Source organism: Oncorhynchus clarkii, chromosome 16 (assembly GCF_045791955.1).
Source record: "Oncorhynchus clarkii lewisi isolate Uvic-CL-2024 chromosome 16, UVic_Ocla_1.0, whole genome shotgun sequence".
NCBI lineage: Eukaryota > Metazoa > Chordata > Actinopteri > Salmoniformes > Salmonidae > Oncorhynchus > Oncorhynchus clarkii.
Genome location: NC_092162.1, coordinates 50,884,882 through 50,905,237, shown reverse-complemented (window position 1 = coordinate 50,905,237; position 20,356 = coordinate 50,884,882). Strand labels below are relative to the sequence as shown.

General features: G+C 42.7%; 1 protein-coding gene across 1 annotated transcript; it reads left to right on the top strand.

Moving 5' to 3' along the window:
• The first annotated feature begins 676 nt into the window (after nt 1-676).
• LOC139367682 (transmembrane protein 240a) lies at nt 677-20,141 on the top strand. The gene is made up of 4 exons (XM_071105966.1): nt 677-1,177; nt 1,599-1,705; nt 6,385-6,593; nt 19,659-20,141. Exons 1-4 carry the CDS (start codon nt 1,121-1,123, stop codon nt 19,811-19,813), a joined length of 528 nt encoding a protein of 175 aa, XP_070962067.1. The 5' UTR covers nt 677-1,120; the 3' UTR covers nt 19,814-20,141.
• The last annotated feature ends 215 nt before the right edge of the window (nt 20,142-20,356 follow it).

The following is a 20,356-nucleotide window of genomic DNA, read 5'->3' as shown; positions in this document are numbered from 1 at the left end:
TCCTTCCTTCATTCCTTCCTTCCTTCCTTCCTTCCTTCCTTCCTTCCTTCTGTCCATCCTTCCGTCATTCTCTCTCCCCCCTCTATCTATCTATCTATCTCTCTCTCTCTCTCTCTCTCTCACACGCACACACACACACACACACACACAAACACACACACACACACACACACACACACACACACACACACACACACACACACACACACACACACACACACACACACACACACGCTCGCAAAGAGATGGTGGTGGATGCTCCTGACTGCGATAGCTAAAACAAGATGGGATAATCATGCGTGTCTGGTCCCGGGCGTTGATGCAGCTGCCGTTGCCTGATCTTTACTGGACTGAGGGTAGGGTGGGTCTGGTTCCGACTTGATCTACATCTCGATTTGGCTTGACATCGATGTTATCAAGCCATTTACATGGTAGAAGACAACGACTGTAGCCTAAAACGCGCAATCGCAATAAAAATGAATAATCTGAGTGATAGATTAATTAAATGCTCCCATCGATTGAGAACCGTATGTATCGATAATTAATAAATTAACTAATTGATAAGGCAGACGGGAATAACCTGCTGTCTTGGACGAAAGGTGGTGGTGGTGGTGGTGGGAGGGAGGGGGGGGCGGGGGGGCAGTAGCCAGGGACATCCCCATGAGGCGACCGGATCACCCTTTCTCCTGTTTGCTGAGATTTTTTTGAATGAGAACGGTACCTGGCCTTCCGGGAAAAGAACATCATTGCATTTGTAGTCAGGCTAGGACACCCTCTCCACCAGCACCCTATTTTCGCCGTTCCCGCTACAGCAACCGCGGCACCGACCAGTCCACGACCCGGTCCGCGTCATCGAATCGACGCATCACTGGATGGGGTGTAGACTGTGAAGACCGTGAGTGCGTGTGTCAAAGGGGGTACTTGAGGGAGACTGGGCGATCTCATCCCCTGTGCACTGGTTAATTGCACTCCAACCTGGCGAGTTTGGAGGGACGGAGAGTCAGGTGCAGTAAGGGCGCCTCAATGACCGTCTCCTCCCGGGACAGAGCGCCTAAAGCCCAGCGTTTGCAGTGCGGCGGGTAGAGAAGGCTAGAGAACAGCGGCGAGTTTGGAAGTTTTGATGCATATGATCACAACCACCATGATTTTTATGATTCTTGGCGCTTCAGTTGTAATGGTAAGAGATCCACTTTTTATTGCACCCCGCATGTGTGTTTAACGCCTACAGCAATGATATATATGTGTTTTACTTGTGTAGCCTATAAAAATGAATAATGTAGTTATAGGCTAGATATTACAACTACAGAGCACATTTTATATAAGGACACTGAAAATAATTATGGTTAATTGCATATAGACTTGAGGAAGTAGGCTACACATAGTCTGCCAACAATTACATGGCTATCGTGAATACATCATCTAAATACCATTTAATAAGAGCGAGGGAGTTTTCCCTCGCAAATGATTGCAAGGTGGGTTTCCAAATGGATTTTTCTATTTTCTCTTATATGGACTTTAGCTTAATGCAAGTCATATAATGGTGCTGCTGTGTTGGGAATAGTTATTGTGTCCCAGTTGACTCTTTTGGTTCTTTGCAGGCGATAGCCTGTTTAATGGACATGAACGCACTACTGGATCGCTTTCACAACTACATCTTACCGCATTTACGAGGGGAAGACCGCGTCTGTCATTGCAACTGTGGAAGGTAAAAAACAATATAATACATTGATTCATTTGGATAGATACAATGTGCTGCATCTGCAATGAAAGGGTAGCCTAACAGTCAAGAAGGCTGCTATTTTTCTCGTCTAATCATAATCTCTCAATAGGCCTCTCGAATGATTTCTCCTGCTGAACTGTTGGTTTTAATAAGCATCCCAACCTGTTCCATGCATAATCTCTTGAAAATGTGCCTAATTGATGTCGACTGTGGTTTTATTCGAGGTATATGTGTGTCTAATGGTAGGCTACAGCCTCATGTTTGTGATGCCTAGGTTGTGACGGTGTTTTCATGCCTATATTCAGTGATTTGTCTTTTACTGCATACGAAGGTGGTTGAGCCATAAATAAAGTATGTTATGATTTATGAGGAATGGGCTAAGGAATCATTTTAAACGAAGAAAGCTCTCAATGATCGTTCTCGTCCTGTTTTCCATTTGCAATATTACCATATTTGGAGGAGGAAATGTTTTTGGAGAGAGGACATTAGGCCTACCTATATTGAATCAGTTGTGAGAATTATAATATATAGGTGGGTATACAGTGATCTATTATTGATAACCCATGTTATGAAGGCTGAAAATGGAATGAAACATAAAATAACTATAGTTGAATGGTGATTAGGCCAGGTATCATATTGCTGTTTTGATTAGACATGTAAAAGTTATATGGGGCCTCACATTTTCACAATTGCTGGTAGAGACTCCTTGCAAAACTGCAAAATCTTTCTAAATTCAAGTTCTACTCAAATATTTTGAGGAAAACAATCACCTAAAATAAATGTTAAGAAACTTAAATAGCTGAAGTGAGCAGTACTATGAGAAATACAATAAAACATGCATTTAATTTTAGTAAGGTATACTTAAATTGAATGCCCCCACTAAGCCACGCCTCCAATAATTTCCCAGTGTGCCTTTTCGATTAAATTGTAGCATAACCAACCATGACTGTAATTTGTTAGTGACATGGGGTTGTTGAATTCGTTCATTTTCAGTCCTATGACCTTAACAAAGTAAGTTCCTAGGCAAGTATGCCAAGAGTGTGTAAAGCTGTCATCAAGGCAAAGGGTGGCTACTTGAAAGAATAAAATATATATTTTGATTTGTTTAACACTTTTTTGGTTACTACATGATTCCATGTGTTATTTCATAGTTTTGATGTCTTCACTATTATTCTACAATTTTGAAAAAAACCCTCAAATGAGTAGGTGTGTTCAAACTTTTGACTGGTACTGTAATTCATTAGAATATTAAGCCATGGATAAAGGCAAGTTTAGGCCTGAGTCTGAACAACTACAGTGGCTTGCAAAACTATTCACCCCCTTGGCATTTTTCCTATTTTGTTTCCTTACAACCTGGAATTAAAATTGATTTTTGGGGGGGGATGTTGTATCATTTGACTTACACAACATGCCTACCACTTTGAAGATGCAAAACATTTTTATTGTGAAACAAACAAGAAACAAGACAAAAAGACAGAAAACTTGAGCGTGCATAACTATTCCCCCCACCACCACCACCACCACCACCCAAAGTCAATACTTTGTAGAACCACCTTTTGCAGCAATTACAGTTGCAAGTCTCTTGGGGTATGTCTCTATATGCTTGGCACATCTAGCCACTGGGACTTTTTCCCATTCTTCAAGGCAAAACTACTCCAGCTCCTACAAGTTGGATGGGTTCCGCAATCTTTAAGTCACACCACAGATTCTCAATTGGATTGAGGTCTGGGCTTTGACTAGGCCCTTCCAAGACATTTAAATGTTTCCCCTTAAACTACTCAAGTGTTGCTTTAGCAGTATGCTTAGGGTCATTGTCCTGCTGGAAGGTGAACCTCCGTCCCAGTCTTAAATCTCTTGAAGACTGAAACATGTTTCTCTCAGGAATTCCCTGTATTTAGCGCCATCCATCGTTCCTTCAATTCTGACCAGTTTCCTTGTCCCTGAAGATGAAAAACATACCCACAGCATGATGCTGCCACCACCATGCTTTACTGTGGGCATTGTGTTCTCGGGGTGATGAGAGGTGTTGGGTTTGTGCCAGACATAGTATTTTCCTTGATGGCTAAAAAGCTTAAATTCAGTCTCATCTAACCAGAGTACCTTCTTCCATATGTTTGGGGAGTCTCCCACATGGCTTTTGGCAAACACCAAATGGGTTTGCTTATTTATTTTTTTTAAGCAATGGCTTTTTTCTGGCCACTCTTCCTTAAAGCCCAGCTCTGTGGAGTGTACGGCTTAAAGTGGTCCTATGGACAGATACTCCAATTTCCGCTGTGGAGTATCTTTGGTCTCTTTGTTGCCTCTCTGATTAATGCCCTCCTTGTCTGGGCTGTGAGTTTTGGTGGGCGGCCCTCTCTTGGCAGGTTTGTTGTGGTGCCATATTCTTTCAATTTTTTAAATAATGGATTTAATGGTTCTCCGTGAGATGTTCAAAGTTTATGATATTCTTTTTCATTTCACCAATTTGGACTATTTTGTGTATGTCCATTACATGAAATCCAAATAAAAATACATTTAAATTACAGGTTGTAATGCAACAAAATAGGAAAAATGCCAAGGAGGTGAATACTTTTGCAAGGCACTGTATATATTGTAGCTTTATGTACGTGTTGGGTCATTGTTGTTCAGTGCAGAATCTGAAACAAATTGTTCACTTAACTAACATTCACAGAAGAGAAGAACATCTGCTCTTGGCCCTGTATGAATACTGCTCCTTTGTTTTGACTGCCTACAGTCTAACAACCTGAGAAATGGGTCATGAAGTGTTAGTAAGATTAGTAATGGGTCATGAAGTGTTACTAAGATCATCATACAATAATATTGGCCAAACTTTTGAGAGGGCCTCTCTCTCACTCCCTCTCATTTCAAGATTTCCTCATAGTTAATGTTCAGTAATGTGCTATATTATGCCTGTATGCCTTTAGACCAACATTTTTTGGCACATTTAAAAAAAAATGATACAAAATTATAAACGCAACATGGAAGTGCTGGTCCCATGTTTCATGTGCTGAAATAAAAGATCTCACAAAAAAAAAACGTATTACTCAAAATTTGTGCACAAATTAGTTTACATCCCTGTCAGTGAGCATTCCTCCTTTGCAAAGATAATCCATCCACCTGATAGGCATGTCAAGAAACTGATTAAACAGCATGATCATTACACAGGTGCACTTTGTGATGGGGACAATAAAAGGCCACTCTAAAATGTGCAGTTTTGTCGCACAACACAATGCCACAGATGGCTCAAGTTTTGAGGGAGTGTGCAATTGGCATGCTGACTGCAAGAATGTCTACCAGAGCTGTTCACAGAGAATTGAATGTTAATTTCTCTACCATAAGCCACCTCCAACGTTGTTTTAGAGAATTTGGCAGTACTTCCACCTGGCCTCACAACCACAGACCACGTGTAACCACGCCAGCCCAGGACCTCCACATCTGGCTTCTTCCCCTGCGGGATTGTCTGAGACCAGACACCAGGACAGATGATGAAATTAAGGAGTATTTCTGTCTGTAATTAAGCCCTTTTGGGGAAAAATGTATTCTGATTGGCTGGGCCTGGCTCCCCAGTGGGTGGGCCTGGCTCCCAAGTGGGTGGGCCTATGCCCCCCAGGCATGGCTGCGCCCCTGCCCAGTCATGTGAAATCCATAGATTAGGGCCTAATTAATTCATTTAAATTGACTGATTTCCTTATATGAACTGTAAATCAGTAAAATTGTTGAAATTATTGCATGTTGCGTTAATATTTTTTTCAGTGAACATTATCGCTGTCTATCATAGCAGCATTTTTTTGTGGTTTATTTTAAGTCATTTTAAAATATTGATAAAACCTCTGATACTCAATATTCAATGTGCAATGCTCACAATATTCCTAGCTTTGAATGAATTATATATTTTCATACTTGTGCTTGTTACCTTCCTGTTCCTGGGGAAATATAGTACATATAGTCCTAAACTAGATCCCAACAATTGCATACAACACTGGTTGTCATTGCCTTTAATTAAGCCAATTGAAAGTGAGTGACACAGTGTCTGCTTCCAGGCTCTGGTCAAAAGTAGTGCACTATGTAGGGAAAAAGGTGCCATTTGGCACACAGCCACTTTGTCTTTTAGTGACCTGAAAATGCACTTCAATAAGAGTTACTAATTTTACCTAAGATGTTTATCCTCTCAGTATAAACATTTAATGGAATAGACAGTCAGATGAGAGGCCACCTGATCTTGAAAGCCTACTTTTAGTGCATGTGGTGTTGAGGCGTCATCCTGGCGATGATGCACACCTAGTCAGGCCTGAGGCCACATCCACTGTCATTCCTTTACTGCTTGTAAACCTCAGGTTGTCATTTTATGAGATGTACCTTTGAGGGGCACGTTAGGTAGATCGTTATGTTAGGCTTGGATAACACTCTGTGACAAAAGTAATGGTAATCATTTACAGAAGACAGGCTACACACCTTTCTGGAAATTATTATTCACCAGCACTGTACTGTGTAAATTCAGCATGTATTCCATGCCTTTGCATTCTCCCATTTGTACCAAATCAGTGTTGAGAATTCAATTTCATCACCTACACCCCCTAATTTGTCCTCCCTTGCCCTATCCCCTCTTTTCCTTGTTCTTCCCTCCACCACTAACACTTTCTAACCTCCGGCTTTGTCTCTTCCAGGCATCATGTCCACTACGTGATCCCGTACAATGGGGACCATTCTCTGGTGGACTCGTCGGAGAACTACTTTGTGAGTGACAGCGTGACCAAGCAGGAGATGGACCTGATGCTGGGGCTGCTGCTGGGATTCTGTATCAGCTGGCTCCTGCTGTGGCTGGACGGAGTGCTGCACTATGCTGTCAGGGCATGGAGAGCCAGTCGCTACTATGGTGAGTCAACCAGAGACTTGGTCTGTTTGACTGGGAAAAGTTCTATATGGACTGACTGGAACGTCAACAAGGTTGACAAAATGTGCAGCAGAATGAGAAAAACATTTCTCAATCATCTGATGACAGAAGTATTGTTTGGTTGATTCCCACGTCTGCGAAAAGAGAGATGTTGAGTGAAGTGGCGTATGTGTTAATATTTCGACTGCCATATTGATCAGTGTTTCTCCTACATATTTTCTTGGGGATGTAACGTGGGTGTGCAAATGCCCAGAATTGACATACAGGCTGCTATTGACCACTGTACCATTCATTGAAACCAATTGAAACCAGGCTTTCTTGGGTGGGCGCAACACACCTGGCTATAAGTGATGGTTATGGGAAACTTTACAGAACTTGAGGACATAAGGGCTCAGTTGTTTACTCAAAGAAGCATTCATAGGGGAAAAGTATATTCCAGACTAAATGTATTGTCTCACAGGATATTTACTGTACAGTACTGTATACAGTGTGTTATGGTCATGAATTAGAATTAAGACATTATACAGGTAATTAATACTGTATAACTGGGAGAAGGAATTTGGAAAAATATTACTTTGTGTCTGTTGAGGGGGGATAGTTATGTGTGTAAAGTATGCATAGTGAAACTGTAATGTTAATTATGCTGTGGAAATATTGCTGCCCTCAGATGCCATATGTTCAGTACATACTGATTCACTGAAACAAAGATTCCTTACCCGTAGCAGAGGGCATGTGTCTGTACACCAGGAAGACATACAATTATTAACTGTCTCAATTCTTACCAATGTTAGTCTAGCAAGCCAGACCTCACTGTGGGAGAGTGTATGCCAATGTGAACATATTACATATTAGAGGACTTCTTGTCCATACTTCTTCTCCTGATTCAATAACTTGTCCAGTCCCACTGGGCACAGACGTCAGCTCAACGTCTAGTTTTGATTTACATTTGGTTGAGTTGTCAACTAAGGTGAAAACATTTTTTCACCATGTCATTGGATTTAGGTTAAAAGTTCAGAGAAAAAAAGACTAAATTCTCTTACGTTGATGACTTTTTCCAAATCCAATCAGTTTTCCACATTTTCCACATAACTCACTTCCGGCGCCGACAGAGATGGCCGCCTCGCTTCGCGTTCCTAGGAAACTATGCAGTTTTTTGTTTTTTTACGTGTTATTTCTTACATTAGTACCCCAGGTCATCTTAGGTTTCATTACATACAGTCGAGAAGAACTACTGAATATAAGATCAGCATCAACTCACCATCAGTACGACCAAGAATATGTTTTTCGCGACGCGGATCCTGTGTTCTGCCTTACAAACAGGACAACGGAGTGGATCCTATGCAGCGACCCAAAAAAACGACTCCGAAAGAGAGGGAAACGAGGCGGTCTTCTGGTCAGACTCCGGAGACGGGCACAGCGCACACCACTCCCTAGCATTCTTCTTGCCAATGTCCAGTCTCTTGACAACAAGGTTGATGAAATCCGAGCAAGGGTAGCATTCCAGAGGGACATCAGAGACTGTAACGTTCTTTGCTTCACGGAAACGTGGCTTACTGGAGAGACGCAATCCGAAGCGGTGCAGCCAACAGGTTTCTCCACGCATCGCGCAGACAGGAAAAAACATCTTTCTGGTAAAAAGAGGGGCGGGGGCGTATGCCTTATGACTAACGTGACATGGTGCGATGAAAGAAACATACAGGAACTCAAATCCTTCTGTTCACCTGATTTAGAATTCCTCACAATCAAATGTAGACCGCATTATCTACCAAGAGAATTCTCTTCGATTATAATCACAGCCGTATATATCCCCCCCCAAGCAGACACATCGATGGCTCTGAACGAACTTTATTTAACTCTCTGCAAACTGGAAACAATTTATCCGGAGGCTGCATTCATTGTAGCTGGGGATTTTAACAAGGCTAATCTGAAAACAAGACTCCCCAAATTTTATCAGCATATCGATTGCGCAACCAGGGGAGGAAAGACCTTGGACCATTGTTACTCTAACTTCCGCGACGCATATAAGGCCCTGCCCCGCCCCCCTTTCGGAAAAGCTGACCACGACTCCATTTTGTTGATCCCTGCCTACAGACAGAAACTAAAACAAGAGGCTCCCACGCTGAGGTCTGTCCAACGCTGGTCCGACCAAGCTGACTCCACACTCCAAGACTGCTTCCATCACGTGGACTGGGAGATGTTTCGTATTGCGTCAGATAACAACATTGACGAATACGCTGATTCGGTGTGCGAGTTCATTAGAACGTGCGTTGAAGATGTCGTTCCCATAGCAACGATTAAAACATTCCCTAACCAGAAACCGTGGATTGATGGCAGCATTCGTGTGAAACTGAAAGCGCGAACCACTGCTTTTAATCAGGGCAAGGTGTCTGGTAACATGACCGAATACAAACAGTGCAGCTATTCCCTCCGCAAGGCTATCAAACAAGCTAAGCGCCAGTACAGAGACAAAGTAGAATCTCAATTCAACGGCTCAGACACAAGAGGCATGTGGCAGGGTCTACAGTCAATCACGGACTACAGGAAGAAACCCAGCCCAGTCACGGACCAGGATGTCTTGCTCCCAGGCAGACTAAATAACTTTTTTGCCCGCTTTGAGGACAATACAGTGCCACTGACACGGCCTGCAACGAAAACATGCGGTCTCTCCTTCACTGCAGCCGAGGTGAGTAAGACATTTAAACGTGTTAACCCTCGCAAGGCTGCAGGCCCAGATGGCATCCCCAGCCGCGCCCTCAGAGCATGCGCAGACCAGCTGGCCGGTGTGTTTACGGACATATTCAATCAATCCCTATACCAGTCTGCTGTTCCCACATGCTTCAAGAGGGCCACCATTGTTCCTGTTCCCAAGAAAGCTAAGGTAACTGAGCTAAATGACTACCGCCCCGTAGCACTCACATCCGTCATCATGAAGTGCTTTGAGAGACTAGTCAAGGACCATATCACCTCCACCCTACCTGACACCCTAGACCCACTCCAATTTGCTTACCGCCCAAATAGGTCCACAGACGATGCAATCTCAACCACACTGCACACTGCCCTAACCCATCTGGACAAGAGGAATACCTATGTGAGAATGCTGTTCATCGACTACAGCTCGGCATTCAACACCATAGTACCCTCCAAGCTCGTCATCAAGCTCGAGACCCTGGGTCTCGACCCCGCCCTGTGCAACTGGGTACTGGACTTCCTGACGGGCCGCCCCCAGGTGGTGAGGGTAGGCAACAACATCTCCTCCCCGCTGATCCTCAACACTGGGGCCCCACAAGGTTGCGTTCTGAGCCCTCTCCTGTACTCCCTGTTCACCCACGACTGCGTGGCCACGCACGCCTCCAACTCAATCATCAAGTTTGCGGACGACACAACAGTGGTAGGCTTGATTACCAACAACGATGAGACGGCCTACAGGGAGGAGGTGAGGGCCCTCGGAGTGTGGTGTCAGGAAAACAACCTCACACTCAACGTCAACAAAACTAAGGAGATGATTGTGGACTTCAGGAAACAGCAGAGGGAACACCCCCCTATCCACATCGATGGAACAGTAGTGGAGAGGGTAGCAAGTTTTAAGTTCCTCGGCATACACATCACAGACAAACTGAATTGGTCCACTCACACAGACAGCATCGTGAAGAAGGCCCAGCAGCGCCTCTTCAACCTCAGGAGGCTGAAGAAATTCGGCTTGTCACCAAAAGCACTCACAAACTTCTACAGATGCACAATCGAGAGCATCCTGGCGGGCTGTATCACCGCCTGGTATGGCAACTGCACCGCCCTCAACCGTAAGGCTCTCCAGAGGGTAGTGAGGTCTGCACAACGCATCACCGGGGGCAAACTACCTGCCCTCCAGGACACCTACACCACCCGATGTCACAGGAAGGCCATAAAGATCATCAAGGACATCAACCACCCGAGCCACTGCCTGTTCACCCCGCTATCATCCAGAAGGCGAGGTCAGTACAGGTGCATCAAAGCTGGGACCGAGAGACTGAAAAACAGCTTCTATCTCAAGGCCATCAGACTGTTAAACAGCCACCACTAACACTGAGTGGCTGCTGCCAACACACTGACACTGACTCAACTCCAGCCACTTTAATAATGGGAATTGATGGGAAATGATGTAAATATATCACTAGCCACTTTAAACAATGCTACCTTATATAAATGTTACTTACCCTACATTATTCATCTCATACGCATACGTATATACTGTACTCTATATCATCGACGGTATCCTTATGTAATACATGTATCACTAGCCACTTTATACTATACTATGCCACTTTGTTTACATACTCATCTCATTTGTACATACTGTACCCGATACCATCTACTGTATCTTGCCTATGCTGCTCTGTACCATCACTCATTCATATATCCTTATGTACATATTCTTTATCCCCTTACACTGTGTACAAGACAGTAGTTTTGGAATTGTTAGTTAGATTACTTGTTATTACTGCATTGTCGGAACTAGAAGCACAAGCATTTCGCTACACTCGCATTAACATCTGCTAACCATGTGTATGTGACAAATAAAATTTGATTTGATTTGATTTGATTTTGAACGTCGTCATTTTTGGTTGAAATGACAAGGAAACATTGCGGATTCAACCAACGTTTGCCCAATGGAGTGTTCTTATAATGTGTTGGAATAATCCAATTGCTTCAGCTACATATTATCTTGTGCAGCTCTCAATGTCAAAACAGGTCTATATTTTGTAGCTGGCCTGGATCCTTTAGATATAAGACATTGCTGAAGGAGGTGATGTGACCTGGATATTTCAATTGCTGTTACAGTCAGACAATAGAGCGGCATAATGTCTAGTGAGTATACAGTGGCTTGCAAAAGTATTCACCTCCTTGACATTTTTCCTATTGTGTTGGCTTACAACCTGGAATTTAAATGGATTTTTTGGGGGTTTGTATAATTTGATTTACCCAACATACATGTCTACCACCTTGAAGATGCAAAATATTTTTTTATTGTGAAACAAACAAGGAACAAGACAAAAAAAAACAGAAAACTTGAGCGTGCATAATTATTCACCGCCCCCCCCCCCCCCCCCCCCCCCAAAGTCATTATTTTTTAGAAACAGCCTTTGCAGCAATTACAGCTGCAAGTCTCTTGGGGTATGGCTCTATATGCTTGCACATCTAGCCACTGGGATTTTTGCCCATTCTTCAAGGCAAAACTGCTCCAGCTCCTTCAAGTTGGATGGGTTCCGCTGGTGTAAAGCAATCTTTAAGTCACACCACAGATTCTCAATTGGATTGAGGTCTGGGCTTTAACTAGGCCCTTCCAAGACATTTAAATGTTTCCCCTTAAACCACTCGAGTGTTGCTTTAGCAGTATGCTTAGGGTCATTGTCCTGCTGGAAGGTGAACCTCCGTCCCAGTCTCAAATCTCTTGAAGACAAACAGGTTTCCCTCAGGTTCCTTCAATTCTGACCAGTTTCGCAGTCCCTGCAGATGAAAAACATACCCACATCTTGATGCTGCCACCACCATGCTTCACTGTGGGGATGGTGTTCTCTGAGTGATAAGAAGTGTTGGGTTTGCGCCAGGCATTTTCCTTGATGGCCAAAAAGCTCAAATTTAGTCTCATCTAACCAGAGTACCTTCTTCCATATGTTTGTGGAGTCTCCCACATGGCTTTTGGCGAACACCACATGGGTTTGCTTATTTTTTTCTTTAAGCAATGGCTTTTTTTTATGGCCACTCTTCCATAAAGCCCAGCTCTGTGGAGTGCTTAAAGTGGTCCTATGGACAGATTCTCCAATTTCCGCTGTGGAGTATCTTTGGTCTCTTTGTTGCCTCTCTGATTAATGCCCTCCTTGTCTGGGCTGTGAGTTTTGGTGGGCGGCCCTCTCTTGGCAGGTTTGTTGTGGTGCCATATTCTATCTATATTCTATATTCATATTCTTCAGGGTTATCTTTGGTCTCTTTGTTGCCTCTCTGATGAATGCTCTCCTTGCCTGGTCCGTTTAATTTTGGTGGTCGGAATTCTTTGAATCAAGTTATTTTTTACATTTCATTTCACCAATTTGGACTATTTTGTGTATGTCCATTACATGAAATCCAAATAAAAATACATTTAAATTACAGGTTGTAATGGAACAAAAATAGGAAGAAAACCAAGGGGGATGAATACTTTTGCAAGGCACTGTAAAAGTAAGAGATGGCCAATTAATCACCTCTGATTAATATGAAACCACCACACAAAGATGGGGTACTAAATAGCCCTATTATTTAATGTCTTGAAAAGACTACATTAAAAAGTAGGGATGCCATACTCTTTTGATGCATGTCTTATTATTTATCTATGATAAACAAGAATTTGGAGATGTGAAGCATACAAATATTGCCAGACTTAGATTCTGTGATTCTATAAGTATTAGTCAAGATAAAACTGCTTCATATTTGCAGCACAGAATCAACCCATCTGCTATTCAGTGCATGACATCCACATAAAAAAAATACACCCAGATTTTTACATTCAAATGTTTCCCTCGAGGTAGAGGGGTGGCTCAAGGCTTTCCTTGGGCTGGAATCCTTGTGAATGGAGGGAATGCCCCTTCACTGGTGTGTTTGGCTGTGACATTGATTGTGGGTCAGACTTGTTTAGCCTCCCTGAGATGGGGAGTGAAGGTGAGGCTGATGAAGCGGGAAGGTACACACACACACACACACACACACACACACACACACACACACACACACACACACACACACACACACCATTGCTCTCTCCTAGGGAGCTATAAATAGAGTGAGAGCAGCTGGAATGGCGGGTGAGGAAGGAACATGCACACCACACTGACACAGACTGCATTGAGGTGCACATTGATTCCTTTAGCTTTTTCTAATTCCATCTGTAGACCCTGCGTCTCCTGCTCTCCATTCAGTTATTGAATCTCCTTATATCCATTTTCTTTAAAAGGAATCCTTTTGGTGACCTTACTGTCTATTTCTCATGAATAACTGATTCATATTCTTTGGCACCATCAGTGATGAAACCATCAGTGGAAAGACATTTTATTTAGCAAAATAAGGAAAGAAAATATGATAACAAAAGAGGAAAATTATGATTTGGATAACAATGACCCCCCCTTCCCTCCCTCCGTAAAAATACCTTAACATTTCTACCCCCACCCCATTTTCCGCATTATATTACCATTTACATTTTCCCCCTGACTCCATCTCCATCTCTCCATCCTTTTATTCAAATGAGAAGAACCTGTATCGTTCTCTCTTTTCCTTTGGATACCCTTCTGAACTGTCCTTGTGGATTGCATACCCATTCACAGCTATAAATAACTCACTCCTCCCTCCCGGCCAGCGACCCCCACTTCCCACCACCTGCCTCCCTGTACTCCCCCCTCTCCCCTGCCTCTAGCAGGGCCATGTGCTAGTGGGTGTGCTGCCTTGGGATTTCCGTCTTCTTTCTCTGCCGTCTCAGCGGGACTCACCTTGCCAACTAAGCCTGACAGAGACAAATTCCTGCACTTCCATTTCTACAAATTCTACCTCACACTCATATACTTGGTGAAAGAAATCCTAAATCATAAAAAAAAAAAAAATGCTATTTAATCATGCATATCAGGATATAGAAACTGAAACATACACAAACATGACCAAAAGTATGTGGACACCTATTCGTCGAACGTCTCATTCCAAAATCATAGGCATTAATGTGGTGTGGTTGATGTGGTTGAGGTCAGGGCTCTGTGCAGGCCAGTCAAGTTCTTCCACACCAAAGGGTCTACCCCAAACTGTTGCCACAAAGTTGGAAGCCCAGAATCGTACAGGATGTCATTATATGCTGCAGCGTTTAGATTTCCCTTCACTGGAACTAAGGGGCCTAGCCCGAACCATGAAAAACAGCCCCAGACCATTATTCCTCCTCTACCAAACTTCACAGTTGGCACTATGAATTGGGGCAGGTAACGTTCTCCTGGCATCTGCCAAACCCAGATTTGTCTGTTGGACTGCCAGATGGTGAAGCTTGATTCATCACTCCAAAGAACCCTTTTCCACTGTGTCCAATGGCGGCGAGCTTTACTTCACTCCAGCCAACGCTTGGCATTGCGCATGGTGATATTTGGCTTGTGTGAGGCTGCTCGGCCATGGAAATCTAAGCTCCTGACGAACAGTTCTTGTGCTGACGTTGCTTCCAGAGGAAATGTGTAACTCGGTAGTGAGTGTTGCAACCAAGGACAGACCATTTTTTTTGGGGGGGGGGGGGGGCTACGTGCTTCAGACCATTCTGTGAGCTGTTCTTGCTTCTAGACGTTTCCACTTAACAATAAAGTACTTACAGCTTTTTTTCTTTCGTTTTTCTCTCTCATTTTGTTAGGGGGTGGATCAGCTTTAATATTGGGGACTGTTGCTTCCATCAATGTAATATATATATATACTGTATATATATATATATATACACATAAACATTCATACATATACACATATACATACAGTTGAAGTCGGAAGTTTACATACACTTAGGCTGAAGTCATTAAAACTAGTTTTCAACCACTCCACAAATTTCTTGGTAACAAACTATAGTTTTGTCAAGTCAGTTAGGACATCTACTTTGTGCATGACACAAGTCATTTTTACAATAGTTCTTTACAGACAGAAATTGTAGACCTCCACAAGTCTGGTTCATCGGAAGTTTACATACACTTTAGCCAAATACATTTAAACTCAGTTTTTCACAATTCCTGACATTTAATCAGAGTAAAAATTCCCTGTCTTAGGTCAGTTAGGATCCCCACTTTATTTTAAGAATGTGAACTGTCAGAATAATAGTAGAGAGAATTATTGATTTCAGCTTTTATTTCTTTCATCACATTCCCAGTGGGTCAGAAGTTTACATACACTCAATTAGTATTTGGTAGCATTGCCTTTAAATTGTTTAACTTTGGTCACACGTTTTGGGTAGCCTTCCACAACCTTCCCACAATAAGTTGGGTGAATTTTGGCCCATTCCTCGAGACAGCTGCTGTAACTGAGTCAGGTCTGTAGGCTTCCTTGCTCACACATGCTTTTTCAGTTCTGCCCACAAATTTTATATAGGATTGAGGTCAGGGCTTTGTGATGGCCACTCCAATACCTTGACTTTGTTGTCCTTAAGCCATTTTGCCATAACTTTGGGAGTATGCTTGGGGTCAATGTCCATTTGGAAGACCCATTTGCGAGCTTTAACTGATGTCTTTAAATGTTGCTTCAATATCTCCACATAATTTTCTTTCCTCATGATGCCATCTATTTTGTGAAGTGCACCAGTCCCTCCTGCAGCAAAGCACCCCCACAACATGATGCTGCCACCCCCGTGCTTCACGGTTGGGATGGTGTTCTTCGGCTTGCAAGCCTTCCCCTTTTCCCTCCAAACATAACAATGGTCATTATGGCCAAACAGTTCTATTTTTGTTTCATCAGACCAGAGGACATTTCTCCAAAAAGTACGATCTTTGTCCCCATGTGCAGTTGCAAACCATAGTCTGGCTATTTTATGGCGGCTTTGGAGCAGTGGCTTCTTCCGTGCTGAGCAGCCTTTCAGGTTATGTCGACATAGGACTCGTTTTTACTGTGGATATAGATACTTTTGTACCTGTTTCCTCCAGCATCTTTCCAAGGTCCTTTGCTGTTGCTCTGAGATTGATTTGCACTTTTCGCCCCAAAGTACGTCCATCTCTAGGAGACAGAACATGTCTCCTTCCTGATTGATATGAGGGCTGCGTGGTCCCATGGTGTTTATACGTGCCTACTATTGTTTGTACAGATAAATGTGGTACCTTCAGGTGTTTGTAAATTACTCCCAAGGATGAACCAGACTTGTGGAGGTCTACAATTTGTCCTGAGGTCTTGGCTGATTTCTTTTGATTTTCCCATGATGTCAAGCAAAGAGGCACTGAGTTTGAAGGTAGGACTTGAAATACATCCACAGGTATACCTCCAATTGACTGAAATTATGTCAATTAGCCTATCAGAAGCTATGAAAGCCATGGCATCATTTTCTGGAATTTACCAAGCTGTTTTAAGGCACAGTATAACTTAGTGTATGTAAACTTCTGACCCACTAGAATTGTGATACAATGAATTATAAGTGAAATAATCTGCCTGTAAACAATTGTTGGGAAAATTACCTGTGTCATGCACAAAGTAGAGGTCCTAAACGACTTGCATAACTATAGGTTGTCAGCGATACATTTGTAGAGTGGTTAAAAAACAAGTTTTAATGACTACAACCTAAGTGTATGTAAACTTCCGACTGTAGTACACTTATCATAATTTATTTTTAATCCAGAGAGGTTAGCAAAAGTATTTAGATCCTTTATGAGGCTGTGGAGGGATTCTAATTGTGGTTTTAAAAGAAAACATGAATCATCAGCGTACAATGACACTTTTGTTTTTAATCCATGGGTTTCTAACCCCTAATACTATTGTTGGATCTCATTTTAACATAATAATATAACATAATAATATTAAATAGATATCCCGATAGTGGACAACCTTGTTTTATTCCTCTTGACAGTTTAAAACTTTCTGATATGTACTCATTATTTACTATTTTAAACATAACTTTAACCCATTTTACAAGAGATTCTCCAAAATTGAAATATTCTATACATTTATCCAGTCGTACTTTATCAAAAGCCTTTTCAAATTCAGCTATGAAAACCAGGCCTGGTTTCCCCGATATGTAATAGTATTCTATTGTTTCCAGTACTTGTTTTACATTATCTCCAATATATCGTCCATGTAAAAAACCTGTCAGATTAGGATGAAGAATATCTGACAATACTCTTTTAATTCTATGTGCCAAGCATTTAGCTAGAATTTTTGCATCACAACACTGAAGTGTAAGAGGCCTCCAATTTTTTTATGGGCTGGATCTTTATATATAACACTTGGATCCTATTTTAATAATGAAATCAGACCTTCTTGTTGTGTGTCTGATAATCTACCATTTATAGTGGTTAAAATATGATACATTTTTTTTGGTATACTTCCCCTGGTATAAAGTACTTTATTTGCCACCCAGCCCTGGAGTTTTCCTGGACTTAAAGGCTTTATGTGCATCAATGTGCAATTTGGCCTTCACGTGAGTCTTTTTGTACAGATGTTAATTTTACATTATTAATAGGAAAGTTAGTGGAGATGGAGGAGACTGAAACATAGTCTTTTTCATTGTTGTTAGTAGCTACTATCTTGTCTCATCGCTACAACTCCCATACGGGCTTGGGAGAGACGAAGGTTATGCGTCCTCCGATACACAACCCAACCAAGCTGCACTACTTCTTAACACAGCGCGCATCCAACCCAGAAGCTAGCCGCACCAATGTGTCAGAGGAAACACCGTGCACCTGGCAACCTTGGTTAGCGTGCACTGCACCCGGCCCGCCAAAGGAGTTGCACGATGAGACAAGGATATCCCTACCTGCCAAACCCTCCCTAACCTGGATGACGCTATGCCAATTGTGCGTCGCCCCACGGCCCTCCCGGTCACGGCCGGTTACGACAGAGCCTGGGCGCGAACACAGAGTCTCTGGTGGCACAGCTGGCGCTGCAGTACAGCGCCCTTAACCACTGTGCCACCCGGGAGGCTGAAAACATATTCTTAAAGTACTTTACTTCCTCTTTCAAAATATAATTCAGTGAATCATGCGTAACTCCATCATTTGTAACAGGTTACAATAAAAAAAATTGTTAGCATTTCTATGTTGAAGATTGAAAATTAATTTGGTGCATTTTTTCCCATATTCCATCCACGTGGAAATTCTGTATATGCCAATTATGATCCGACTGCATTCTGTCCCCATCAACATTTCTTAAACTTTTGGTGCCAGAGAGAATGACATAAGAAAGTAATCAAGATGACTAGCTTGATAAAGCTTCCGCCATGTATATCTCACTGGTTCAGGGTATTTAAGCCTCCATATATCCACTAATTCCAATATATCCGAAACATTCATGATTTCCTTAAGGGTGATAGTTTGCAATGTGATTTCCTATACACTTAGTTGACTGGGGCAGCTCTAGCAGGGCAGAAATTGGACAGAAATGACCTGTTGGAAAGTTGGCATTCTAACATGGTGCCACGTTGAAAGTCACTGAGCTCTTCTGTAAGGCCGTTCTACTGACAATGTTTGTCTATGGAGATTGCATGGCTGTGTCCTCAATTTTATACACCAGTCAGCAACGGGTGTAGCTGAAATAGCCAAATCCATTATTTGAAGGGGTGTCCACATACTTGTATATATAGTGTACATACCACATACAGTATGGGTAATACTGCCATACCAGGCAAAAAAGGAGTAACTGCTCATAGCATGGAACTGAGAATTTTTTTTTTATTTACCTTGGTTTCACAGTAACCTTATGCAGTTACTGCTAACATGACCCCTATTTTCTCCAAAACACAACACAATAGAGGCAGGATACTTGTCCACATGATTAAGCATGTATTTAATGTAGCAAAAATGACATGAACTCCTTTTAGACCAAATGAGCAGCTACTGCCTTTTTGCTTGGTAGGGCAGAATAGTAATGTAACATTTTATATTTGGCATATGAATGTGTGGGTGTAACAGTATTGCAACCGTCCCATTTTGGGCTTGAACCAGGGACCCTCTGCACACATCGACAACCATAACGCTCAAGGCATCGTTACCTAGCTCTCCACAAAAGAGCTAGTGCAAGGGAAACAACTCCTTCAAGGTCTCAGAGCGAGCGACAACACCAATTGAAACGCTACTAGTGTGCATTGCTAACTAGCTAGCTATTTTACACCAGTTACATGGGCAACACATGAGTATGTAGGATTGATGTATTGTACTACCAACAATTAGGTTGGTGGGAGCATCAAGGATGTTTTGGACATACAGTATTGGGCATCTAATATACCTAACCAAATGCACTACCATTCTCTTATTAACCCCACAATGAGATAAATGTTCTAATCATTTATCTTTCTTCTCTAGTTTCTACCCTCCTATAACAACCTCCCTCTCTCCTCTTGTCCACCAGACACCCCTTCTTGGTCATGGCTCCCCTCATTCTGCAACCTTCGAGATCTGCGTCGACGAGCCCAGCTCAGACAGCTGGAGGACTCCAGTGGCAACATGGTCCACATCAAGCAGAAGCTCTACCACAACGGCCACCCCAGCCCACGCCACCTCTGACTCTAAAACAAGAATCCCCCATCCCAGCCCCCCCAAACTGCCCCATGGCCAACTGCTGCCTCAGAGACCCTGGAAGACTTCCCTCTCACTGTTCATAACACCCCTGTCACTGAGACTTTCTTATGACAACCCTGACACAAGTCAGCACCAACCAATCCAAACTCGAGCAGAAGAAGAAGATAGTCGCTACTGAAATCTTGTCTATGTCCACATTTTCTGTGTTCATTGTTGAAACTTGGCATGGGTACGATGCGGGCAGTGTCCAGAAAGTGGGGGGAGTACGAATGGGGTGCCACAGTGTGGGTTTTTCTCTATGGGGAGGGTCTTTCTCTAAAGTGGGAGGGAGGTAAATGGAAAGGGGTGTTTTTCAAGATTTTGTGATGGGAAGATTAGATTGCTGCTTCTGTAAATACTAATAAATATAGGGAAGTGGGAACACAGGGTATGGGGGGGGTTGTTTGTGAGTGTGATGAGTCAAGTGTTACGATTAGAGCTGATGGACTGTATGGGAGGATAAACGGAGGGTAGGGAAGATGAGGATGA